Source organism: Typopeltis vanoorti, chromosome 3, assembly GCF_054136105.1.
Source record: "Typopeltis vanoorti isolate ZY-2024b chromosome 3, IOZ_Tvanoo_1.0, whole genome shotgun sequence".
NCBI lineage: Eukaryota > Metazoa > Arthropoda > Arachnida > Uropygi > Thelyphonidae > Typopeltis > Typopeltis vanoorti.
Window position 1 is genome coordinate 93727325 of NC_143551.1, and position 21466 is coordinate 93748790.

Genomic DNA, 21466 nt, shown 5'->3' on the forward strand with positions numbered 1-21466 from the left:
TGCAAAGTACATCTCCTTGCAGATATGTATAATGCTATGCATTAAGAGAAGGGCCACTACCCAGACGGGTTTCGACCTTTATTGAGGTCTCATCAGTGGGAAGCAAGTAATCAGAACTTACTCCACTTTTACCACGAGTTGCCCCAATCCTGAAAATACTTCAGGTGCAAACTTGGTTTGCTTACACTTGGATAAAGGATTAAATCAAATATATAATCGGTAACATAGCCAAGGGGAAAAACTTCCATCAAAAGATCAGGATATAGTGAAATAAATAGAGTATGATGACAAGAGAGAAAATGAGTAAAGAGATGGCATAAGGAAAAGAAAGAAAGGAAAAAAGTAGGAAAAGATAAGTTGAAGTTTAATAGTGATTATTTGAATGGTGCTGATCATGTCTATATAGTAAAGGATCTGCTCCAAACCAATGTGAGCAAATAAAGGTTTCACTGGCTTGACAGATGTTTCGACCTGGTTCTCTTCAGAAACCAAGCAATATATTTTGTTCAAATTGCCAATTCCAAAAACTCATGAGTGATAACAGGTCACCTCTCAAGTAGCTCCAAAACTGGATCTAAGAATTTTCTACACATTACACAAGAAAAGTGTATTTAATATACTGCCAGATATTTCAGTTTGAAAATAACTTGTGCTAATGTGTAGATAATTCTTAATTTCAGGTCACAAGTTTCTCTCAAAACTAGAAAACTGAATCTCTTATGAATCGCTGCATGCCACCCGATCACCAATCCAAACCTCAGCCCAGCACAACCTCAGTCTAGTACTGTCACCAGCCAAACCTTTGCTGGCAAGGCAGCAGACAAACCACTAGTGTACATGGGCCTACTATTCTTTTCAGAAATCACCATATAAGTAAAGGATCTGCTCCAAAAACTAGGTATTCCCAAGATCACTCTAAACTCAACGAGTGACCCAAAAGATTATTTAACTCAGTGTTGGTTCTACTCAGTGACAGACTTACTCTACCACTAAACAGAACCACTCATATTCCATGGAGAAACATCTGCTCAGGCAACTCTGATACAGGCCATCCCAACAAACTCAAATCTCTTGATGCTCAACTGCTCTCCAAAGTCTTGTTCATGTGCAGGGAGGTCACTCAGGCAATCCCCTCCAGATCACCCAACAGTGAGTTCATTGTTGGGTGATCTGGAGTTGGCCATTCCCTTAAATCACCCAACAGTGAGTGACTTGAAGGATTATTTAGCTCAGTGGTGGCTTGCTTAGTTATAGGTTCACCCTACCACTGAGCAGAACTGCTCATTAGAACCTTAAGAGAGCAAAAATTCTCCTTCAGTACCAAAGCAATTCAGTGTCACATTGTTGTATTTTTCATAAGTGAACTCTTGGTTGATGTGTAATAGTAATCATCAAAGAAAGAATCATATGGCTTCATTTCAGCCATGTAAATTATATAGAAATAGTGGATATTAAAGATCAAACATTATTTGAAAGCTGAATATATGTAGAAACTTTGGAAGTTTCTAAACTTTTGACCAGAGAGTTTATGGCTCCTTTTATGATAATTATTGTTATGCAATTTTAGAGTTCACTTATAAAAATTACAACTCTCTGAGATCTGATTGTTTTGGTATTGAATGAGAGTTCCTGCTTTCTTAAGGTTTTGCCTGGTTTCTGAAGAGAACCAACCAGTTTGAAACAGCTGTCAGGCCAGTGAAATGTTTATCAATATACGCTAATAAATGATGAATATACAGACACTTGGGTAGCGGTCGCATCTTTTAAGTAGTGCAAGCTGAAACATGCCAAGATTATATTCTCATAAACTCTTTGGTCAAAATTTTTGAAACTTCCAAAGTTTCTACGTATATTTGGCTTTGGGATAGTAGGAGGACTATTACTGATGAACATCGGCCAAAAAGAGAAGGAGTTCATCAAGAGGACAGTGTAGGACCTGTAGGGGGATTGGATGCTAATAGTGCATAGAAAATGGTTAGGGATCATATGAAAGAAGTAGTAGCCTTCATATCCCTATCTGGATTCAGACAGATAAATCAGATAGGGGTTAAGTGGCTGTGTAGCATCATTCAATTCAACAGGAGCTGCCAAAAAACAAAAGTTTGTTAAGGGAATTTAAAGAGAAGGTTACTCAGCAAGTAAATGAGCAGTGATCAGCAAACACACAAAGCACAGGCCAAAGGGTAATCAGTAACAGTAAGTCAGGTGATATCATGGTAGATAAGGAGGTTGGCTATACAAGTGAAAGGTAATCCAGAAAAGGTTTTTTGGTATGTAACAAGATTGCAATAGAATAATTTGGAAGAATGCTGATGGTAGAGGGTGACTGAAGCAGATGAAATAATTGAATTACTGAGTGATCACATTGCAAGGGTTATCATCCAGGTGGAGATATTGTTGTAACAAGGTGGGTGGAGGTGGATGTCAAAATAGAGGTATATGAACCGAAATGTATATTATATTACAGATCATTAAAAAGCAAAACAAGTGTTTCTGGATAGTCAGCTGAATAAATTAATTTGGAATATTAAAGAAATTTAGCCAAAATACTAAACTAGTTATATACAAGGCAGTGTACAAAACTAGTTTTAACTTATGGATCTGAAGGCTGGATTAGGAATAAAACAGATAATCAAGACAGATACAGTAGTTTGAGAGAAATTTGTTAAGGGAATTTAAAGAGAAGGTTACTCAGCAAGTAAATGAGCAGTGATCAGCAAACACACAAAGCACAGGCCAAAGGGTAATCAGTAACAGTAAGTCAGGTGATATCATAGTAGATAAGGAGGTTGGCTATACAAGTGAAAGGTAATCCAGAAAAGGTTTTTTGGTATGTAACAAGATTGCAATAGAATAATTTGGAAGAATGCTGATGGTAGAGGGTGACTGAAGCAGATGAAATAATTGAATTACTGAGTGATCACATTGCAAGGGTTATCATCCAGGTGGAGATATTGTTGTAACAAGGTGGGTGGAGGTGGATGTCAAAATAGAGGTATATGAACCGAAATGTATATTATATTACAGATCATTAAAAAGCAAAACAAGTGTTTCTGGATAGTCAGCTGAATAAATTAATTTGGAATATTAAAGAAATTTAGCCAAAATACTAAACTAGTTATATACAAGGCAGTGTACAAAACTAGTTTTAACTTATGGATCTGAAGGCTGGATTAGGAATAAAACATATAATCAAGACAGATACAGTAGTTTGAGAGAAATTTGTTAAGGGAATTTAAAGAGAAGGTTACTCAGCAAGTAAATGAGCAGTGATCAGCAAACACACAAAGCACAGGCCAAAGGGTAATCAGTAACAGTAAGTCAGGTGATATCATAGTAGATAAGGAGGTTGGCTATACAAGTGAAAGGTAATCCAGAAAAGGTTTTTTGGTATGTAACAAGGTTTTGAGGGGAGTAAACAGTTGGTATCATTTGCAAAATAATATTAAAAATAAAGAAATTAGGAAGGAACTCGACATTGTTAGCATTCACGATTCTGTTAGAAAAACTAATCTCATAAGTGTGGTATGTACTAAATGGGAAAGGAAAGGTAAGGTAGTGAAACGGATGTTTGATGTCATGATGGCAGAAAAAAAAAGATCCAGAGGAAAACCAAAACCTAGGTGATGCAGTTAGATGTATAATTGCCTTAGATGTATAAGATCTGACAATATTATTGTCAGATCTTATACATCTAAGTTTGTTAAGACTAATTCAGAGGAAAACTGACAGGAAGTTAGTAATAATGAAAACTTTTTATCTAATACTATCATAAAATTCTCTACTTCCATTCATTGAGGGTACACATCAGGAATTTGACAATAAGTAATCTTCTTTGGAAGTTTGACCCTTTATATTTTAACAACTCTGAAAATATATACCAATTTCTGGTATTTTATTAAGCTCCATTCAGTTAATTGCTTAAGTTACTTCTGTTTTTTAATATCTCTAGTTCTTTATCTTTCAAGAGATCACAAAAGGTATGATCTCAATATTGAAATATTATTATTAATCACACCAACCTCCATGGAATCAGCAGACTGATCGTGCGAGGTTCATCCAATCTACATATTTATCATGCTGGACCTTAACATCATTAACTCTCTCCCTGCATATACACTACATTCTGATAGCATGTTCCAATTCTCACTACAAAAATAAATTACTCCTGACAGCATTCTTGATCACATCTTTACACAACTTCCAGGGATGGTCTTTGTTCTTCTCCCTCTAACTTTCTATTCTTTTTATAATCCCCCTTTGTATTAATATGATAAGATTCCCTCTCTAATTAAGCATTTCTATCATATTACATCTTTTTCTCCTATCCACCAAGCTCTGTCATTTACATTCGGTTAACCTCTCTCTATACCCAACATTCCGGAGTCCTGATACTGCTTTAGTCACTTATCTTTGGACCTTCTCTAATGTTCCTGCATCATAATGAAAACTAGGTGACCAAATTTGAGCATAACAGTCCAAGTGTGGGCTGACCAGTGCTTTATACAGTGTCACAACCATAGCTAGCAGCAATGCAATTAAAAGCAAATTAAAAGGATTATAATTTCACTTTACTGCTTTTATAACTTCACTTTATAGCTTTTGCTGTTATAAAAATGTTATACTTAATATGAATGAACTGGTACTACAAGTAACTTTGCATCAGAAAAAGCAATTATAAGATTTCAAGACAAGATACGTTTCTGAATTGGGTTTTGTAGGAGTAAGCTAAGGTCGGATGATCAATAAACCCTCGGCACTGCAAGGTAAAAGAGGGAAAAAGGAAGATGAGATGAGATGAGATGAAGAGTAAGCCAACCAATTACAGTAATATGCCAAGATAGCAGCTTGTGGTATACCATTCTTCTATGGTATTATTCAGTATCATATCATTCCATTTACAGGGTTAAGAATTTCACATTACATGTTGAATTTGTAATACATACTCTTCACATTTGCAGTGGGTTTTTGGGAGGTGACACAAGAGAATGCCTTTGCATGTATCAAATATCTCTACTTTGAGGAGAAAGAGGAGGGGGAATTGAGTCACACAAATGAAATGAGCATAAGCAATGCAGAAAGAAAAAAAAAAGAGTAAGAAATGAGATTGTAGTTGCAGTGAGTGTAACAGTAGTCCTGAAGTGCTAAATATGGAAAGTGTTGAACAATGCTGACAGAGTGAAGCAAGTATAGTTTGAATTGAAAGGCCTGCAGAAAGATTGGAAAGAGAGCAGAGTTGTAGAGAGTGCAGGATGGAATTAAAGCATCAGAAGAGACCGACAGATAAATGTAGAGGAATAGAAAGAGTATGCAGATAAAAGTATAAGGAATGACAATAATCATACCACCTCAGGTTAGTTCTGCTGATGCATTCTTGAATGCTAACAGTGTCATGTTCCTCCCTAATACTTCATTTTTAATATGATTTTACAGAAACAAAGCTGATCAAGGAATGATCAGCTTTGTTTCAAACTCAGCTCTCAGATCCACAAGTTAACATTGGTTTGAACATTGTCTTGTATAGTGCTAGCTTAGTGTTTTGGCTAATTTCACTCTTACTCCCTATAAATTTTCTCACCTTGCTCCCCACCATACCAGCTTTGCTTATTCTATTATCTATTTCTCTATTTAATTTGTCATCTTCACTAAAATTGTGCATAAATAATTGTAATGTTTTAATTGTTATAGAGGTTCTCCATTGAGAATGCAGTTGATTTTTTCATGGTCCAGCCTATTTTCATAGTTTTTGTTTTTTATTGCTGATTTTCTCTCCATATTTGTTAAAAGACTTATTTAGTTTTATTTAAAGAATTCTTAAGACTTGTACTGGATTTATTTAGTAGTATAACATCATTATTATATTATTATTTATTATATATCAGCTAATGTTAAAAGGGACGAAAGTGAGGCGGAAAGAAACGAAATTGAGAGAACGAATGAAAGTAGAAATGGCGTGGTGCAGAAATCGCAAGTAAAAAAAATCTAAAGAATGAATGATAGCGAAAAAAGAATGACTGATGGCGAAAGTTGGACGCATGTTGGAACGAAAGTACTGAACCAAAGAAAGATGAATGACAGTAAAAGTGAGAAGAATGATAGCGAAAGTTGGACGCATGTTAGTCCGAAAGTACGGAAACAAAGAAAGATATGTGAGAGTGAAAGTGAGAAGAATGATAGTGAAAGTTGGACGTATGTTGGACCGAAAGTACGGAAACAAAGAAGGATGAATGAGAGGGAAAGTGAGAAGAGGGGGTCGAGAGTTAGAAAGTTAGAAAGATTTAATGATAGAGTGAATGTGTCGCGAGGTTCAGAAGGTGAATTGGATTGGATGAAGCAAGAAATGAAATGGATGCGGAATGAAATTAAGAGAATTCAGGTCAAAACTATTAAAATAAATCATGATGGCATGAAAGAGATAACAAAAGATGAGCGAGTGGCGTTGTATGGCGACTCCATTATTAAAGGTGTGCTAGAGGATAAAATGCACAAGGTATGTTTTCCAGGCGGTAAAATGAGTAGAGTGATTGAGGCATTGAAAATGAGGCGGGAACGAGCAAAAGAGTTAATTGTATTAATTGGTATGAATGATTTGAGAGAGAAAACAAAGAGCATGTCAAAATGAATGTCAGGAGACTGCTTGGAAAGATAAAGGAGAATAGTGTGACAGGAAGGGTGGTCAGTGTGTTGCCTAGGTATGATTGTGGTGAAATGAGGCAGAGAGCAAGGATTATGAATGATATTCTGGCTGAAATGTGTGAGGAGATGGGAGTACAGTTTGTTAATGTGTGGAATGAGTTTGAGGGACGAAGTGAGCTGTATGGGAGCGATGGACTGCATTTGAGTGGTTATGGTGTGAGTCGCTTGGAGAGACTGCTGCTGGAAGGTAGAGAGGTGAATAGAGAGAATGAATCAGATCGAGAGGGGAGTGATGTGGAAGAGCAGGAGAGTAAGACAGTAGAGATTGAAGGAGTGGAAATGAATGTGGAAGTGAGTGGTATGAGTATAGAAAATGAGAGAATGGGTGTGCAAGAGGAGCAGGGAAACGGCGAGGCTCAGGGTGGACAGGGATACACAGCGTGAGAAAGGTGGATGCTCCAAGAGGAGGTGAGAGAATGTGTAGGCAGGAAAGTAATGGGATGATCAGGGATCAAAAGGAAACAGATGGAATTGCAAAGGGTTCTAAAATGAAGAAGCAGAAAGGGAAATGGCCCCAGTCCAGCATGGAGAGATCACATCGAGTGAGTGGTATCAGTGGAACTAGCTGTAGATCCAGAAATGAGTTGTTGTGTTTGTATACCAATGCTAGAAGTATAAGAAACAAGGCGGATGAAATGGTTGCACTAATTGCGTCTGTGCACCCAGAGATTGTCGGAATAAGTGAGACATGGTTAGATGAGGATGACATCCTGACAAGAATAGAGATGGAAAGGTATGATGTGTTTCGTGAGGATAGAAGGGGTAAAAAGGGAGGGGGAGGGCTATTGATGATAGAGAAAGAGTTATGTCCATACAAGGTAGAGATGCAAGAGGGAAATGGGGCCAGTGGTTTTGAGGCAGTATGGTGTGAGATAGAGGTGAATAGAATCAAATACTTGGTGGGATGTTGTTATAGACCTGGTAATGTGGATGGTGGTGATAGTGAAATGTATAGTCAAATAAGCCAAGCAAATAAGAAAAGGGTGATCATTATGGGTGATTTTAATTATGGCAATATAGACTGGAATGAAGAGATAGCAACTGGAAGTAAAGAAAATGAGTTTCTTGAGTTTTTGAGGGATAACTACCTCAGACAGTATGTAACAGAGGGCACAAGAGAATTAAGGGTCTTGGATTTGGTCATCTCATCGGAGGATGTAATTATCAATGAGGTATCAAATCATTCACCAATTGGTGAAAGTGACCATGAGGTGATTACTTGGGTGGTTGCCAGCAGTGCAAGGACCCCTGTGAAAAAAGGGTATATGTGGAACTACAAGGGGGGGGGGGGGTGATTATGAAGAGCTCAGGAGACAGCTAGCAGGTGTAGCATGGAATGAGGAGTTAGCTGGAAAAGAGATCAATGCAGCTTGGGGGATTTTCAAAAAATATTTAGTGGATGCAATGTCTAAATGTATACCACGGGTGAGAAGGTTAAATAAGTTAGGTGTGAGATGGATGAATAAAGAGATTAAGCATGCAATACAGAGAAAAAGGGCATTGTGGAGGCAGCATAAGAGAAGTGGAGGTAACCAATTTCATGAGTTCTACAAAGACCAGGCAAGGAGAGTGACTTGGTTGGTGAGAGTAGCTAAAGAGAGGTATGAACAGCAGTTAGCTAATGAAGCTAAAAAGAATCCTAGGGAGTTCTTTCGATATGTAGCCAGCAAAAGAAAGAATGATTATGGAAGGATGACATTGATTGGAGGAAATGGTATAAAGACAGCTGTTGCAGAATGTGTGGTGGAGATACTTAATGAGCGGTTCATAAAGATCTTTCAATCTTGTGAATGTGACTTCATGGAGAGATTAAGAGCAGTTGATGATGGGGAGGAGAGACTGACTGTAAGTGAGCAAGAGGTGTTTGGGGAGTTGAGTAAACTAGATGTAAATAAGGCTGTGGGACTTGATAATATATCACCGCGTATTCTGAAGGAATGTGCCAGAGAGTTGACACCTGCCTTGACATATTTTTTTAATACGAGTCTTGCACTTGGTCAAGTCCCTAAAGAGTGGAAGGAGGGCAAGATTGTGCCACTTCATAAAGGAGGTGATCGAACTCAAGCATCAAACTATAGGCCTATCTGTGTGTCAGGTGTTGTGGTTAAGTTGTTGGAGAAGCTTGTGAGAACTAGGATCCAGAGTTGGGTTGACAACAATGGTATAATCTTTGATGGACAGCATGGATTTGCTAAAGGGAGGTCGTGTTTTAGTAATCTACTTACTTATTACAATAAAGTGACTGCTTCCTTGGACAGAGGAGAAGGATACACAGTAATACTTGGATTTTGCAAAAGCTTTTGATAGAGTACCTCATGATAAGTTGACAGTCAAACTAGAGCAGATGGGGTTGGATATTAGATTAGTGCATTGGATTGGAGACTGGCTATCTGATAGGTATCAACAAGTTGTGTATGGGGGTGCAATATCCAGGAAAAGGAAAGTCACTAGTGGAGTGCCTCAGGGATCTGTTTTAGGGCCATTACTATTTAACTTGTATATTAATGATATTGGCAAAGATTTGGATGGAGATATTCAGTTGTTTGCAGATGATGCAAAGTTGGGACGAACCATAAAGAGTAGTGAAGATGTTGTGGCCTTGCAAGAAGACTTGAATAAATTGAGTGATTGGGCAAGCAAATGGGGATGTGAGTTCAGTGTTGCAAAATGTAAGGTTTTAAAATTTGGAAAACAAAGATGGGATGCAGAATTTATGCTTTCTGAGAATATATTGTTGGAAGTAGAGGAAATAAGAGATCTGGGAGTGATAGTGGATAAGGATCTAAAATTTTTGGGGACACATCGCCAAAATTGTGAAGACAACACAAAGGCTTCTGGGAATGATGAGGAGGACACTGACGTGTAGAAGTAGGGAGATTCTTGTTCCATTGTATAAGGCTTTGATTAGGCCACACATGGACTATTGTGCCCAGATTTGGTCACCTGGTTTTCAGAAGGATGAAGAGATGTTGGAAAGGGTCCAAAGGCGACTGACTAAGGTAGTTTCTGACCTCTTGAATGTCGAGTATGAGGAAAGATCGAAAAGATGTAATTTGCAGAGTCTAGTGGAGAGAAGGAAGAGGGGAGATATGATAGAGACCTACAAGTTGGTAAGGGGTTGTTATAGGATCAATGGTGGAGAAGTTCTACAGAGAATAGTAGGAGATCAGGGGAGAACCAGAGGTCATACCTGGAAACTGTATAAAGAGGGTGTGAGTAGGGGAGTGAGAGGCAGGTTTTTTTCGTGCAGAGTTGTGAATGATTGGAATGCCTTGCCTGAGAGTGTGGTGTCTGCAAGGAGTTTGAATATGTTTAAGACCCGGCATGATGAGATGTGTGTGAGATAAAAGGACCTCCTAGATGAGTCTTTGACTCCATGAGGTCTTGTTTAATAATAATAATAATAATAATAATTTTTGAAGCCCACCCTTAGACCATCAATCTATTCTCATAGGGAGCGTTCCATAGAGCTGCCACTATCTTTGTCACTCACCTCAGGATCATCACATAAAATCTGGTAGTCCAGATCTGTGAACTGGTTGATAATTCATTGGTACTTCTTGTACTGTTTTGTAAAGGGTTTTATAGTCACACTTTGCTTATACTTCTCTTGCAAGTAACTCAACCAATTTTGTCTGCTTTTGCCACCTCCCTACCATCACCATAAAGTTATCCATCCTTTCACAGCAAAATGATTCTTTGGGATTTCCTTTGGCTTCTTCAGCTAATTTCCTCAAAACCATCCATAGAATTAGAAAGTTTACTTAGCTCCTCTAAGGATCTGTTTTTTTTCTTGCTCTCCCAGGCACTTTGAATAATAATAAATATTATTATTCAAGGATTCATGGATTCACTAGACTCATTGCAGTAGGCCATCTTAAACAACACAAAGTCCCCTTAAACCTGTTCACTGTCTGCACATTTATCACTCTGCCAAGCAATGCATTCCATGCAAAAAGATACTTTTCACTCTTATTATTCACCACTTCCTTTCACTTCTAGGGAACTGAACTTGAACTTTCTATTGAATATCATGCCAAGATCCCTTGTCTCCTCTACTTCCACCAACAGAGTATGCAGACTCCCTTTAGTAGATCCCAAATATGAAGACCTTATATTTCATTATGTTAAACTGGTATCTCAATTCATTTGTCCACCTGTCTAGCTCAAATCATCCTGAAGGACTATATTGAAACTATTACTTATAACCCTTCTAAACTTCACATCATCTTGAAACAACTGAATATCTCCCTGAAATCCAGTGATAATATTGACATCAATGTGAGACAGCAAAGGTCCTAATACTGAGTCCTCTGTACTTGTGACTTTCCTTTTCCTTGATTCTACTCTCCATACACAACTTGCTGATATCTATCAGAGAACTATGCATGGGAAGTAGTATCAAGGAAAAGGAATTTGAATCCAGTTAACTAACCTGATATCTTACTCCGTGTGTTGCAACTTAAATATCAATTATCACCCTGTTAAATGCTTTTGCAAAATCAAAAATAAATAAATAAAAAATGGGAGTATGTATACCTCATCAACTAGTCTCAGTACTTTATTATAAAAAGCAAGCAGATTACAGACACAGATGCACCCCTTAACAAATCCATGCTAACCTTCATAGATAATGTTACTCTCATCTTCCCAATTTTGTATATGATCTCTTACTAAATTCTCCAAAAATCTTAACAACTACTGAAGAAATACCAACTGGTCTATGATTTCATGGCAACATTTTACTACCATCCTTATGCAATGGCACTATCTTGCCCTCCTTCCACTCCTCAGCCACTTTCCCAGTATTTCATTAAACATCTTGGTCATTATGTATGACAGTTTCATAGCACATTCTTTTAAAACACATGGCAAAATTCTATTGACTTCCAGGATTTAGTGTTTGAACTGCATTCTCCTCATGCATTTCTTAACCTTCACTTTCAACCCTCCCCATCTTTTCAGGGATAAAAACTGCTCATCTGGGATGCTATTTCCCAATAAAATAATTATTAAACAGCTCCACTATGTCATTTGCATTCATCACTCAACTCCCATGCCCATCTAGCAGAGTCATTCATTTACTATCATTTCTCCTCCTGGCCACATAATAAAAGAGCTCCTTATGATTTTCTTGGATTGTAGTGCTAGTGTCTCTTCTGGTATTCCATTTTTGTCTTCCTTACTATACTAGTTATTTTCCTGGATTGAGTTCCTAATGCAATTGCTATTTACTTCTTTCTTTATACTTATTTCCATAGCCACTTTTTCATCTTCAATTCCTGTTTTTAATTTCATTAATCATCCACATGGTTAGCCTAGTAGCTATGCACTTTGCAACTCTATACCTGGGAAAGGAGTGTCCTGGGTTCGATTCCCGTCACCGACGTGAAGAACTTAAGGATCTTTCTCAAACATAGCCAAGTTAGCCAATCTTGGGCAGGGAAGCAGGGTTTTCTCCCCAGTGTATCTGGGGGTTTTTCCTCCTGCAAGCAGGCAAATCAGCTTCATGAACACATGCAGCTACAGCCATAAAATATATTGGGAGGCATAGGGCTAGTCACCTTATCCTTGGGATGGGTACGACTTAGAAGAGCTTAAGATAGCTCTGTAACAGGCCAGTAGGCCTAACACATAGAAGGAAGTAGACATCTTTTTTGTTTTCTTATGTAATCATACATTCTAGGTAGTTAAATGAATTCACCTGTTCTAAAATCTTCTTCTAAAAAGAAAAATTTCATTAATCATCCACTTTACACCAAATCATGTTTTCTTTTTTCAATTGAGGAATGCAATTTACCATTATTTTTAAAAATAATAATAATATTATTTTTAAAAATACATCTAAGTTAATTAGAAATGTGGTAAATTATTTTTATTAGATATTGCAATTTCTCTACAATGTATGTGGAGAAATTGCAGTCTGTTTTATAATTTCATAAAATCCAAGTAGTAAGTTCCCGTGCTAGTGGGGACGGGATAGAAATGATCCAATCTTAAAACCCTCCATTTAGAGTCAATATGATATGAATACCTTGCAGAGATATTTGCTTGCATAAAAGTAAAAGTATTTCTTTCCCAATCTTGCATTGGACCAATAGTAAAAGTTTCTTAATCTTGTATGAGAACTCACTGAAAGTTATATATGTGTATATAAGTATGTATGTATATATATATATCAGTTACAGCATACAAATAACGTATTGCACATTCATGTTGTGTGTATGGTGCAGAAGAAATTTAGGAAAGAAGGAACCTATTGATATTTTTCATTTTTCACTGAAGAAGGCTGTTCCAGAATGTGGAAATGGATGAAATAAAAGAGGAAGAGAGAAGCAGTTTGGTGCATTTGTAGCTGGTGTGCAGGGAGAGAGAAATGCTGGGTATCTGCTGCTGCTGCTGTGATTGGGGTTGTCATCCATTATTCCTTCACTTTCCTGGGAAATGGAGGAATAATGGATGTCAGTTCAGTGGGACAGTTTCCATGGAAGTACCTGTAGAAGATATACAGATGAAACAGACCATCTGCGAGATAGTGGTTGTAGAGTAAGTCAGTGAGAAAAGAATAATATCAGAATCTCTCCAATCTGAATAACATGTTTAAGTAGTGTGCAAAATGTACAAGATTTTACCACTCTTGATGAATCTTAACAACGCAAAATCTCAGATCCACCCATTCTAAGGATGGGTGGATCTGAGATTTGTAGAGTTAATAGATGAATTGGTGAAAAGTAGTATCTTGAGTGGAAAAGAATGCCCAGTTTTTTAGAGGCTGAGGATGCTATTGATATGATATGCTTATGCCTAGAAAATCTACAAGGTAAATGTCAGTGGAAGGAGAGATTTGATTGCATCTGGTGATTTGTGTTGTGTGTTATTGAAGGTAAGGAAGAGATCCTTTTTGTGAGATAGAAGGCAAGATTGCATTTGGTAGCATCATGATATTGTAATTGATATAGAGATCAGTGTGTAGGGCACTGGTTATGGAAGATCTTGAAGTTTGGGATGTTTGTGCACTGCATGGTTTGCTGAAGGAGTAGGATAAATGTAGTGTATTATCATTATCGAAACTGTAGCTAGAGTTATTGGTCAGTGAGAGAAAAGAAATAGTATAAAGAAGATACTTTAGGTGACAGAAAAGAGCTCTGAGGCACTTCTACATTGGGGAAGAATGGAGGCTTGAAGATAGATAGAAATATAAATATTCTCTCTCTCTCTCTCTTTCTTTAAGTGCTTCTGAACTTAACTCTTTAACTCCCCTCTGAATAACATGTTTAAGTAGTGTGCAAAATGTACAAGATTTTACCACTCTTGGTGATAAAACCTTTTACTAATACAGGTAACCCTCGTATAATGCAGATGTTAGGTTCCACAGAAATGCCGTGTTATAAAATTGCGTTATGCGAGGCTCAGATCGCATAGAAAAAGTAGGGTTATGTTCCAAAATCGTCTTTTTTTAAATTATATAAACAACAATGACATATCCAACATAAAAAATATTTTTATTTAATTCAGGTAATTCATGTAGGTTAAGAAAACATATAAACTATACATAGTGTTAACTTATAAAAATTACAAATTGTATGCAAACTTCATTGCACATAATGCATAAATCTTTCTTTTAAGATTACACGGTGATCAGCATTCATATTTATGAATTTAGGGACACAAAACACACATGTTGAAAAGATTATTTTACTGATTAATAATAAAATAATAACTTGACATTTCGACCCCTGTATTGAGGTCATCATCAGAATGTATCCTTCTGATGATGACCATCAGAACTATACACATCATCAAAATGATACGCATGTATCCTTCTGATGATGACCTCAATACAGGGGTTGAAACGTCAAGTTATTATTTTATTATTAATCAGTAAAATAATCTTTTCAACACGTGTGTTTTGTGTCCCTAAATTCATAAATATGAATAATGCATAAATGTTTTAGGCAAAATAAAATACAGTGCATATTTTTAATCGTCATCAGTGTCTTCAGAACTAACATTTCATAGTTGTTATTTTCTTTATTTACGAGTGGCCAGACATTGTCATCACTTGAAATCTCTTGGAAATCATTTGTATAATTCTCATTGCATACTTTGGCTGGTTTAGTTATCAAGAAGTCAGAAATATGACTTTGCTTACCACTATGCTGCAATTTTTTATTAATCTCATAATATGGAGCTAAACAAATATCCATTGTCTCGTGAATTTTCCAGAGCAGTCCATTGAGGTATCGTTATCCATAAAATAACTTCCTAACTTTCTTGCCAAGTCTAATCCTTGTGCTAATTTCTTTAAATTGAATTCTTTAACGGATTCATCACAATCAGAATCTTCAGCAGAACTTTCCTTGCCATTTGGTTCGACGACATCTATTAATTGTACCAGTTCCTCCTCATTTAAATCTGTTTGCTCATCAATTAATTCACTAATTTCGTTTTCAGCCATATGGCAAAAGCCCTTTAAGTGACCATTACTATAAAAATAAATTTTGTACATAAAAAGCATTACATATTGTATGTAACAGAACAGAAAATAAAGTGCTCAGCTTGAGATTAACATACTTATGATTTTTAATGCTCTTTCCTGGCAGAAAATGAAGACAATTTTCAATAATAAACACTTTATACAGTAAACAGTTGACGTACATGCATGCTAAAGGGTATTTCCCCTAATATAAATTTGCTACTTATAACTACATGTCAATACGGGCAGACGCAAATTTAATGAAGTTAAAATTTGATTTTTAAGTCGCACGGTGAAAAATATATGAAAAGATAAAGGATTTCTACAATTTGTAGAACGTGTTATATTGAACAAGTACTGTATAAGTACTTATTGTACAGCATTGTATAAGTACCTCGTTGAACAAGGGTTTCTACAATTTGTAGACTGCGTTATATCGAAGCCGCATTGTATAAGTACCGCATTATACGAGGGTTACCTGTATATCTATCTATCTATCTATCTATATATATATATATATATATATATATTTTTTTTTTTTTTTTTTGTCATCTCTTTTCCATGTTCTGAACTACAACATTCCAAACTTCATTACTTTAATTGGTGTCTCTAACAGCATTAAAGTATCTGTTGGTGTTTCTAAGAAATAGTTTATGACAATACTAAACTATTTCTTATACTGAATGCTTCTCTTATAAATGAACTTAACTACTTTAAAAATCACATAAATAATAATAAGAAAACAGCATTCATTTTCAAAAAATTTTGAAATATTAACATCAATTTATGATTTCCCAATTATACTTTGTTGGTTTATGATTTTGTGCATCTTTTTTACTAATTATAGCCACTTATCTTATGCTTATTGTACAATTAATTCTGAATATGTCATTAACTATAATATTAAAAACACTATACTAAAATATTAATTGAACAATGTTTTGTATACTTTTCTTGCATATCACTTAATAGTTTTACTAATCAGTTCTAATTATTAAAACTTATACTTTATTCTTTTATAGCCCATGTCTTTGAAAAGAAAGAACCTTTGGAGAAACCGGCACATAGTACTTTTTGGTTGTTATGTGCTACAAAATGTTTCTGTTATAATTAATGTGTTGATAAGTGTTTCGTTTTTGTTGAAGAGTTTGCTAATCTTCAATGTCTGCTTCCCCCCCCCCCCCCCAGTATTGTGCATGTTATTTAGTGTGATGTGTTTTATTTTTGCTTCCTTTATCGATTAGATATTGATGAGTGTGCACAAGGGATACATACCTGTAACAAAGAGACTCACTTATGTATCAACATATTTGGGGATTTCCATTGTCAAAAGAGACCATCTTGCCCAACTGGCCACAAATATGATATGAAAAAGAATTCATGTATTGGTATGTGTAGTATGAAGAAAGAGTTATTTGGAAATTCTTTATATTTTTGTTTGGTTATATCCTTAGCATGCAAACTATGCATAATACTATTCCACTTTTCTTCCAACATTATAAAAAAAAGGGAAATTAAATTCTTATTGAGGCGTTTGTTCAGCAGAAACTTATTGGTAGCTGAAATAGTATATATTCTGATAGGTGATCCAGTAAAATAGCTGATGTGGCTTATGCTTCTTTTATCGAAGTGTTTTTAGAAGATATCTTGTCTGCGCAGTTAGCTTAGTGGCTATGCACTTCACAACCATATGCCTGGGGAAGGAGTGTCCTGGGTTCGATTCCCGTTGGAGACGTGAGGAGCTTAAGGATCTTCCTCAGCCATAGCCAAGTTAGCCGGTCTTTGGCGTGGACAGCAGGGTTTTTCCCCCAGTTTATTTGTGGTTTTTCATCCCGCAAGCAGGCAAACAAAATCTACAGCCATAAATACTTAACCCCCCATGAAGGGGATTCAACTTTCTTCAATATGGATGGGGGAGAAAAGGGAGGAAACTCCATATGAATAAATAAAACAGAAGATATCATTATCAGCTAAATGATGATGAAAACAATATATAGCATAATTATTAATATAGATTTAACTACTATCATTACTATTTTTTCTTCTTTTCTTCATTACCAAGACATCAAAGATAAAATATAAGGATTGTTACATGCTTATAGTCTCTGCATGGCTCCTGATGGATACTGCTTCTGCTCTTCACCTAATATCAGTCAGTCATAGAGTTTAAATCTCACTGTGGTCATGGATATCTATGAATCTTCTCTTTTGGGGGGCATAAGAAATTCATTGCCTGTCATAAGACCACCACCCTGCTTATGAGACAAGAAAGTGGTTCAAAATAGTTTCATTTTTGATCTCTAGAGAATACTTTCCAGATTATTTAACCCTTAGCACACCCATGGTGCTTCTTAATGAATGATAGGTTTCAATCTAGGATTCACATAAAAAAAAAAAATAGAAGTTTTGGTAGTATATTAACATAATGGTACCTTTGGATAGATAGTCCATGCTGCTAGAAAGAATTATACATAACAATATTTACAAGGGAAATTAGTTTGATAATTAAATTATGTTCAGATACAAATATTTTGATCTAGATGATGATCATTATTTGCATGCAGTTTTATATGGTTACTTTTGAATATATGTATACTTGCTTTTTTATGTAATGTTTTAAATAAAGTATTTACAGAAACAAAAGAAAAAATTTAATTACTACATTTTACATAGCATAGTTGTGGATTTTATAGAAGACTATGCATATGATGTGTGTTTCCCAAAAATTAAAAATTTGGTGGATGAACAACTAGAACATGCATGTGTATATGAAATGAAAGTGGTGGGAACTACTGGATGACTTGAATGCTGCTACTACTGGTTTTAGTAGAAGCAGAAGTAATATACTGGAAATGGGTGAGACAAGGATATTATTATTATTATTATTATTATTATTATTATATGGATATCTCAGTGGAGTCAAAAAGACTCATCACTGTTTGGGTATTCATAAGTACCTCTAACATTCCACTCATCCAACCACTCTCCAGGCAAAAAATCTAATTTATACACCCTTACTAACCTTGTGTCAATAACTTTAGAGTCAATCTTATTGAATTCCTTTAGTAACTTATAAGTTTCTATCATGTTTCCTGTCCCTGTCAACTAATCTCTGCAAGCCTCACATCTTCAATCTATCCTCATAGAAACATTTCTACAGACCTGTCACTATGGTCACTCATATATGAATCTACTCCACCACCTCCTGATCCCCAAACGACCAAATCTGTGCACAGTAGTCAAGATGCGGGCTTAAAAATGACAGATAAGAACTTCTTTGTCTTTACTTGTCAATGTGTTCAACATCTAAATAATACTTTCAACTGTTTTGATAATTTTTTTTGTATGCCCTCTGAACTTTAACTCTTTGTCCACCATTATCCCCAAATCCCTAGCCTTATCGATTTCCTGCAAACTAATACCATCAATATGATATACCATATACAACCTTTTTAACCCAAAATGCATAACCTTACCTCTTGCAACATTAAATTGACAATCATTATCACACTGCCAATTTATTTAAATCATCCTGCAGGTTATATATATATATATATATATATATATATATATCACTTTTATCAACTATTGTCCTCCCCAATCCTGCATCATCAGCAAAAAACTGAATACTCCCTCTTAAATCATTCCCCATATCATTAATATACAAATTAAAGAGTATTAGTCCAGTACAGACTCTAAGGCACTCAATTAAGTCACCCTTGTTTGTCTTGATTCCACTCCATGTCTGTCAGCACTTTTCCCCTATTATCCATGCTACATGAAAAACTATTACATAAGTTGGATCAAATGAGATTAGATATGAAACATCCTCTCAAATGCCTTTTGCAAAATCCACAGTCTTATAATGTAACCATTTCCCTTATCTTAGTCTGCTGTCACCCCAGATGCGAGTAAATTACTAAGGCAGGACCTACCTTTTACATTTTCATGTTACCCCACACACCCAATCTTATTCACTCACTACTGGATTTTACAATTAAATATTTCCATCTGTCATACAGGGTGAAATAATAAATCTTATTAGCACCAACTATCTCTTTTAAAACCTTAATCACCTGTCTTGCTTCTTCACCCTTGTTTCTGAAATTTCCTTCATCCTGAAATTTAATTTCCTAGAGTTTGCACCCTTGGAGAAATTGGTACCATTATATCTCAGGTGAGGAAAAAGACTAAAACCTCTGTGTTTGATCGTAAGAGAGAGGAAAAAAACCCTTTCATTTGTAAGGCTGAAAGTTTTTTTTTTTTTATCTCAGAATTGGATAATCCCATGATATAAAAATAATTCTACACTACCAGCAAATGCTCTATTTGAGCTATTGTAAAATGGCGGCCATGATACCACCAAAAAGTAATCCCGTAATGCCAATATTAACTGCACAACCAGCAATCTTAATATTTACTTTAAAAAAAAAAAACAGTACTAGTTGGGGCAAAACAACCACTATCGCCAGTATAATAAAATCAAAATGAATAAAAAAAAAAAAGAAAACCAAAGTACTTATCTTGCCAAAAACCAAGATGTCATCAGTGGGAGCCAAACCTAGAAGTGATACCCAGAATTGACAATTGACATTTGTCTTTAGGGGTGAAGCAAGATGCTTTTCATATTCCTCGCTATCTTTCGTGGTTACAGTGAGGGTAAAATTTATGAGCAGTTTGCTCGCCATGAATGGACATGGAGATTATGCATCGCTATAGGAGGCTAATATAGCTTTTGGTCTTCTATATTTGAATATGTCCGTAGCCTCGTATGCTGCAGCTTGCTGAACCAAATTGTTGGGGGGTGTGGACGTCTTTAGGAAAAACTTGGATACTAAGGAGTGTAGAAAAGAGAAAATATAGGAAATATTTGCATCTCTATGAAGTTGATTGTTTCTAATATACCATGGGGCGTTCAGAATCATTTTCAAGCACTTGTTCTGCACTCGTTTGATAATGTTAGTAGTATTAGAGGTGTGGCTCCAGGCCGGAGAGGCATAGGTGATTATAGGACGAATTGTCATCTGGTATAGTTGCAATTTGATTCTGTTGCTGAGCTTGCTGTTTCTGTTAATTAGCGGATAGATCTGAGCTATGGCTTTAGATGCCTTTGCGCACACAGACTTGATGTGTTAGTTGAAAGATAGCTTTTTGTCGAGAATTACACCCAGGTAATTTGTTTCTGTCTGCCAAGGAATTTTAGTATTGAATACTAACACATCTCCTGCAGGAGACATTGGCATTTTTGAGAAAAGAATGGCTGAGCTTTTCTGGGGGGTTGACTTCCAATCTCCACTTGGAGAACCAACCCTCCAGCTTTAGAAGGTTTTCTTGAAGCTTTCTGGTAATGAAATGGCTGAGAGATCTGGTTAGTATTGCCGAATCGTCCACATATACGGCCAAAATGGAAGTCATCAGATTGTGCAGGATGTCTGACATGTATACAGAAAACAGCAATGGAGACAGTAGAGATCCCTGCGGCACTCCAGCAAAGATATGGCGCTGGGACAATGTAGACCCGTTGATTTTTATTTGCATTGATCTATTCTGATGATATGAATGGATTAGGTGAACCATTTTTAGTGAGGTACTGGCCGAGATAAGTTTGTGCAGGAGTCCAAAATGTCAGATTTTGTCAAATGCTTTGGATAGGTCTAGGAAAACAGCTCCTGTGCACTGGCGCCAGTTGTAGCTGGTGGTGATGAATTCGACAATTCTGTGGATTTGCTGGGTGGTACTATGGTGTTGCCGAAAACCAAACTGTTCTTTAGGGAGGATGTTTAGGTCATTTACTGAGGTTTGGAGTCGTGAGAGGATGGCCTTCTCCACAACCGTACCCAGATTGGAGATGAGACTGATTGGACGATAATTTTGCAGTAGGTGTGGGTCTTTGATTGGTTTATGTATAGGAATTACATCAGCCAGTTTCCAGGTGGAAGGAAAATTGTGAAATCTTAAAATTGCATTTATTATACTGGTCAGGTGCACTACTGCTTTTCAGGGCAGAAGTTTGATCACCCGATTAGTAATGCGTCTGGCCCAGGAGTTTTTTGGTTCTTTAATTTTTTAATAATGTCATATATCTCAGCAGGTGATGTTGGTGCAGTATGGTCAGTGCTGGTGATAGGAAGATTGGGTGAGTATCTGACCTTGCTGTGAATCTTATATATGTGGTCAAAGTCAAGGTTTCCATACGAAGGCCTGCATTGCTCCTCCAAATTGTATGCTATAACTTCTGCTTTGTCTACATCTGTGTGAGCAAGGCCCTGGTCAGAGAATATTGGGGGAAAGGGA

The 21466-nt window shown here is 36.3% G+C and overlaps 1 protein-coding gene across 10 annotated transcripts in view; it reads left to right on the plus strand.

Annotated features, from left to right (window-relative positions):
* The window catches only part of LOC150108392 (uncharacterized), a 628716-nt gene that overhangs the window by 234233 nt on the left and 373017 nt on the right, over window positions 1-21466 (plus strand). For 8 of the 10 annotated variants that reach the window (XM_090415800.1, XM_090415806.1, XM_090415807.1 and 5 more), the window contains one exon: window positions 16417-16560. The exons of the other annotated variants lie outside the window; for them this stretch is intronic. In XM_090415800.1, the coding sequence (XP_090271926.1) occupies window positions 16417-16560 (144 nt within the window). The remainder of the gene's footprint in view (window positions 1-16416; window positions 16561-21466) is intronic. 10 annotated transcript variants of the gene reach the window in all.